At 29.5% G+C, this 6,706-nt stretch overlaps 1 protein-coding gene across 1 annotated transcript; it reads right to left on the bottom strand.

Annotated features, from left to right (window-relative positions):
* Positions 1-744: 744 nt before the first annotated feature.
* Positions 745-1,805, bottom strand: LOC145036964 (heavy metal-associated isoprenylated plant protein 21-like). Its single transcript, XM_078985499.1, has 3 exons — positions 1,576-1,805; positions 1,359-1,434; positions 745-1,280 (listed from the first exon to the last, which is right to left on the bottom strand). Exons 1-3 carry the CDS (start codon positions 1,651-1,653, stop codon positions 988-990), a joined length of 447 nt encoding a protein of 148 aa, XP_078841625.1. The 5' UTR covers positions 1,654-1,805; the 3' UTR covers positions 745-987.
* Between the last annotated feature and the right edge of the window lie 4,901 nt (positions 1,806-6,706).

Here is a 6,706-nt window from a genome sequence, read left to right as displayed (position 1 = left end):
AGTATACATCATTAAGATACGCAATACCCATCATTCAAGAATATGTTTCGTTTTTGACTTTATAAGATTCAAACTTCGTACGTCTAGACGTAAACTTGACATCGATTCTCTCCTCTTTTTCCAATATGTTCGAAGTTTTCTTTTTTTCATTTTATTTATCTCACAGTTAAAACTTAAACGTAGCTATAATCTTTTCACATGACAAAAATAGTTTTTGATCATTTTAGGCCCAGAGATTACTCGTTAGATACCAAAAAGTCAATTGCCAATCGTTTTGGACATAAATATATATATATATATATATATATATATATATATATATATATATATATATATATATATATATATATATATATATATATATGTGGATTAGGTTGCATCATTGCATGTATATATATATGGTGGAATTTTAACTTAAAAGTAATAATAAACAAGAGATACATTTATTTATTATGATAAGAGCTTTAAAATTGTACATGTAGATGCTTTAGGTTCTTTGCCGAACGAATAAGCAGTATAAAAAGTTATCGTCAGCGTTGCTTCCTGCCTATCTGTATGCCCTCCTTTACTCTTTCACGAATATTGTACTCCTTTTACATAAATATATTAACCGTATTCAAGACTTGTAATAAAATCTTAGTCGTTTAACACATTTTTACTTTTCGGATCGAGCTCTCTGAGTAATGGTTTTCAAAATACCTTTCATCTTTTTAAAGAAATAACACTCGACTAATTAAAAAGATATTAAGTACAAATGATGAAATATATATAGCAGGGGAAGTTACATAATATGTCATCATATTATTCGTAATTTCGATTGCATGAGCCTCTCAGATACAAAAACTATATCTCGATTACGAGGCATGACAAACTGTATCTAAACGTACAATTCACCACATCATATTGCTACTACTTATAACGCCAAAAGCAAACAACCAAGTAAAGAAAGATTGAACATAATTATACTAAATATAGTAAGTATATGTATCACATGATTGAACAAGCATTAGGGTTATCGTCACTAAAGAGATATGTCATTCGCTCATCCGTAGAATTTGGGGCTGAGACAGCCTGAACAACATTCTTGACAAAACCAGCGGGAGCTCGTTTGTCGTAGGCTTGATTAACGTAAGGATAACTGACCAAGTTGTAAGGTATGTAGGGCCAGAATTCGGCTCTTTTTCCTGTGCTCTTTACTCTCTTTAACACCTTGTTTGGCTCCACATATCCGCTAACTGTTACTCGGCTTTGCTTTCTGTTAACATCCACAGTCTTGACACCTTATAAAATATTAAATCAAAGCACTTAGAAAAGCAGATCTACAGAAAGATAGAGAGACAGAGTGGATGAATGTATACCTTTCATGTTCTTAACAGCATTCTTCACTCTTCTTTCACATCCATCACAGTCCATTTTGACTTTGATTTCAACTGTCTGGTAAGGAAACCACAATCCATATTTTGCTTGTCAGATTGAAATTTAAGAGAGAGAGAGAGAGAGAGAGAGAGAGAGAGAGAGAGAGAGAGAGAGAGAGAGAGAGAGAGAGAGAGAGAGAGAGAGAGAGAGAGTGTGTGCCTGCATAGGTTTTCTTCTGCCTCTGATGCTGGTGCTTCTGACTGTGCAAAAGTTGGAGAGGTAATCAAGTGCTCCCATTTTTTTCGTTAATCGCTTCCAGAAAGAAGATTTTCACAACCACACGAGAGAGAGAGAGAGAGAGAGAGAGAGAGAGAGAGAGAGAGAGAGAGAGAGAGAGAGAGAGAGAGAGAGAGAGAGAGAGAGAGAGAGAGAGAGAGATTTGTGGGTCTATATTTTTATGTGCTTAGGGCTTGGTAGTTGGTATTTATACAAAAGCTAATTAAGCATTGCTTGAAGTTGGACCAGAAATGTAATTATATATGATCCTATCATAAAGGTATATGTAGTATGCCTATCTTATTTATTTATCTTAAGCATACAAGATTAAGAATATACATGTACAATTCCAAATGACACTAGCATATTATTTTCGCCAATCTCATTTCACACGTTATAAACAATTATGATAACCGAAGACCAAGCCATATAGATGTGGAATAATAAGCAAACTGATCGTGGAATAATGAGCAAACCCATTCGGTTAGATAACGGCTTGAAATAATTAGAACAGACGGAAAATATCTTACAAATAACGCTGATATAACCAAAAAAAAAAAAAAATCATCACACTTTGAAGTTAAGTGTTAACTTTCTTCTTTTTCCAATTTCCCACCAATATAATTTTACATATAATATGGAACAACTTTTTTTATTACTTCTACATGTTTATAAAAGTGACGTTTGTTTATTGTAATTTATTTATTACTTTAAATTATTCTTATGTGTATGAACATATAAAAAAAACATTAATTTATGTATTTTCCTAAATTATGAACAAATCATATCTGGCGTAAGAAAATCATCTTTTTGAAATTTTGTGACATAAACTAAAATCAAATATTAGAGAGCGGTGTATGCTTATACATGAGAGGCCTATATATGATTACATGTATGTATGAATTCGTGGGGTTCATATGTCACACCTCATAAGATTTAGAGCTATGACATAAAATTTGGTCATATCAACGCTATAAGGATGAGTTTTATTTGATTTAAACATATCTGAATAAAAAAACAAAGAGAATGAGAGAAGCAAATCATGAAATATTGCCCCACAAGCAGCTAGCAGTGGAAAACCTTATGTCCAAGTTAGAATTGGCATAAATTTAATGATTATTCGAAACTGCTTTATGTGGGTTTCTTTACTTGTTTAATCACAACAAATGTGGTAAAGTCTTTTTCTGTTTGCTATCATTTTCACGCAGTAGAAGTGGCCTTTTCATTTTTTACAATAGTTGATACGTAATAATCATTGAATGTAATCACTTTTAATCTCCTATAATAAATAAAGATAATTTTAGCAAATTTTAATCTCTAATAAGTTTTAATATTTATTATTTTATGATAAATTTTAAATAAATAATATTCACATGTTACTTTATAGTTCTTTTTAATTTTTAAAATTAAAAAGCCACATAATATTTATAGTTATATATGTAAAGTATTATATACATGTACTAAATATTATACTAAATTCCAATTAATATGTTTCTTTATTCTTTATTTTAAAATTTTATTTTAAAAAATACTTTTATTTACATTTTAATATATTTTTTTTAATTAACACGTATGATACACTGGTTTACACCTAATTAATAAATATAACATAATAACCGATTTTAGATAGAGAATCAGAAGGATCTCCTATTTCAAAACATATATATTCAAACTATCTATTTTGAAAACTAGGTCTAAAATATAATAAATCATAGGATTTTAAGCTCGTTTTTATAACCGGTCTTATTTATTTATAGCTGATTTTTTTTAAACAGTCAACCATATATATTGAAAATAAAAACTAGCGAAGAGTTAGAAAAACAATTACAAAAAATTTAGAGGATTTTGAGTACATTTTAACCAACTAAATGAACATCTATAATTCTTATCTGCAAACAACAAAAACGAATACTCTTTAATAGAGTCAACCACTTCACTCATCTTTAACTTGCCCCGTTTGATCACCGTACTCCATTTCTAAACCTCCAAATGTACCATATTATGGTACAAAGACTCGCATTAGCCACTATTTCTTCATTGACGACATCTTACTATTGTCATTTTAAAGAAACAATCCTAAAACTCAATTAAGTTCCAACCAATCAATATCAAGCTTAGAGATTATTGCATTTCATGTTCTAGCCGCTACTTCACACTGTATTTATTTATGAACTATTTATACTTTTATAATACTTATATTTTTTTAATATATATCATTTACTTACTTCTTACAAAAAATATTGATATTCATTTTAATTTTTATGTGTGGTCTTCATTAGATTATCATGAAATTTTAATATTATATGTGTTGATGATTATATTTATATAGCATTTGATAGAGATTAAACTTTGTTGATGTTGCTAGAAACATGAATTATTATAACATCGAGTTCATTTTTTAAATGTGGATTATGATCAGGTTGTTTTAGGTAATGAAATTTCAATGGATAGTTTTAACCAATTAATATCATAAATAGGATACCCAAGGGTATAACTCATAGGTATCTAATTGGGTATCCGAATAAACTGGACCTGGTTTGAGATATATTTTCATAATCAAGTATGGGATCAGAATCACTAATACTCATCTAGTTATCACCCCTAGCTATTGTACCACATAACACAAACTACTTAAACCCCATCTACATTAACGGAAATATAAGCACTCAATAGGACCAACTAATTCAAATTTTCCAATTAACCGAACGAATGATTGCATAATCACCTTAACAATGGCTTTCTTATTACTAAACATAATATGTTAGCTAAGGAAACCTAAAAGATACAAATTTGAATCCATCCATAGATAAGAAACCCTAAGACATCTAAAGATTACAATCTAAATATTGTGAAAAAAAGGAATAAGCAAAAATAGATATTAAAGATAATCATCTTCCATATAGTACATCGAATAACATAAGAGGTTCACAATACCATAACACCTGGAAATACAAAATTTTGTATATACACACCTACATATGTGCATTTGCATCGTGCACACCAACATTTGTATGTGAATATGCATCGTGTACATATGCACGAGGGATGAGCATTTGGATCCGACCGTGGCTCATACCTAAACACGGATCGATTTATGTTATCATTGGATATCGATTGATGTAATTACACTCACCTAGTTCATCTTCCTTACCAGTTCGGTCCATCGATTTCTGATTTTGGACCAAATTTATGTTAATTTGTGAATTTTTTTTAAAATTACATAAATCGTTCGTTTGATGGCGTGTGATCTTTCCTAGCATGTAGTTTAGAGTTTATTCTTCATTTTAGGAATATAATTTCACCATTTTTTATTCCATCTTCACTGAGTTATATTCCATTGGAGTTAAGGATATCAAAGCTGAAAGTTTTTCGGTTTTTCAGATATTTTGTGTAGTTTGTGAAATTTTTGAAATTTACGTAACTCATTTGTTTGATGATGAGTTGACAAGAAATCTTTTTTATCATGTAGTTTAAAGTCTTTATTTCATTTTAAGCTAATTTCATGATTTTTGATTCCATATTGAATGAGTTATAATTATCCAAAATTAGCATATCAAAGCTGAATGTTTTTCAGTGTTTCTCTGTAATCTATAAATTTTAAAAAATTTACATAAATCATTTGTTTGAAGTCAGATTGATATGAGATCAAGTATAACATAGAGTTTAGAGTTTCTACTTCATTATAGGCTGTAATTTTATCATTTCTAATTCAATATTTAATGAATTTCAGTTCATCAAAACCGGGATCAAAGCAAAACGTTTTTAATCTTTTATGTTTTCTCTAGTAACAGAACATTCTGACTTTGGTGTGATAACAGATATAGAAGTTTTCCTTGAAAAGGATATCGGTAGATTACCGAAATGCATATTTTTTTCAATCCTCGTGATATTATTTCTCCTTAAAATATTAACTTAGCTTAAAAAATTAACTTTCGCTATTACTTCAACGACTTGTACTATACACAAAAAATGTTACACCGGTCCAACTAGTCCAAGAACCGAAAAACCAAAATAGATACCAACGTTAGTATGCTTCAATTAGCCCGATCCATGGTTCTTAGAAACCTTCCAAACCGTTCTAATTCAAATGTTCATCCTATTATGATTTTTGTGTTTTTATGTTTTTTTTCATCTGAATCAACTAACCAATCTATATAAATGAAATGTGGTGTGAACTTTTATTTAAATAAATTATAAGATTCATCATTTTTCAAGTGTCAAATTGTACGTTTAATTTGTATTTTAAAAAATAAACTTCAATTGTCCCTATAATGTTTTCTTTTCACTCAGACTATGCCTGATGAAAATAAAATAACTACATTGCCCTTTCTAATTTATTTAAATTTTAATTAGCATTTTTATTTCAATTTTTTTTAAAAAAAAATAATATTAAAGGAATGGTCAACCACCTAGACCATACCCGATCCAAACAATAATACTGTGATTTTTCACCAAAAAAAATAATCATTATTTTAACGTTCTTTTAAATGAAAATTGAAATGGAAGTCTTTTAAGTAAACATTTCGAAAACAACCACCAATGTTACTTTTATTACAAAACACCACAAAATAAAAGCCTTCAAGTCCAAGAGCATGACAAGTCCAAGAGCACCATGACAACTCCAAGATCTATCAACTAAGTAAAAATAACAAATTACCAAATAAGAATTTGGTAACGTTGCATTTTCTAGAATAAAAATTTTATTTTAAAAATAGAATAAGCACTCATTTTTATAAAGTTACATTCAAGTTAAACCAATTGTTCATAAACCATAATTCCAAAATCAGAGTTATAAGGAAGACAATGTGGAATCTCTCATCATAAAACCGTTAATATGTGTGTACATTCCTGCCTTCGCAAACCGATAAGCACCTGAAGAAAACATTTAACATAAAATTGTAAGCACAAACCTTAGCGAGTTCCCTAAATATCACGTACAACACAACATAATAATCGACTATGAGTTATCATCAAGCCTGGGACTATCAGCAATCTTAAATATCACATACAGTACAACAATATAAACAACTATGGGTTATCAACAACCCTGTGGGTTATCAGCAACTTTGTTGAC

The sequence above is a fragment of the Lactuca saligna genome, chromosome 3 (genome assembly GCF_052625555.1).
Source record: "Lactuca saligna cultivar CGN05327 chromosome 3, ASM5262555v1, whole genome shotgun sequence".
NCBI lineage: Eukaryota > Viridiplantae > Streptophyta > Magnoliopsida > Asterales > Asteraceae > Lactuca > Lactuca saligna.
The sequence above is the reverse complement of the archived record's forward strand: the minus strand, read 5'-3'. Positions and strand labels throughout refer to the sequence as shown.

What these genes read in the sequence shown, in the direction of transcription:
- LOC145036964 (XM_078985499.1), bottom strand. Translation starts at nt 1,653, where the DNA reads ATGGGAGCACTTGATTACCTCTCCAACTTTTGCACAGTCAGAAGCACC. An exon ending in GCAGAAGAAAACCTATGCAG is followed by an intron (nt 1,435 to 1,575) that starts GCACACACTCTC and finishes TTTCCTTACCAG; the next exon opens with ACAGTTGAAATCAAAGTCAA. An exon ending in TGCTGTTAAGAACATGAAAG is followed by an intron (nt 1,281 to 1,358) that starts GTATACATTCAT and finishes ATATTTTATAAG; the next exon opens with GTGTCAAGACTGTGGATGTT.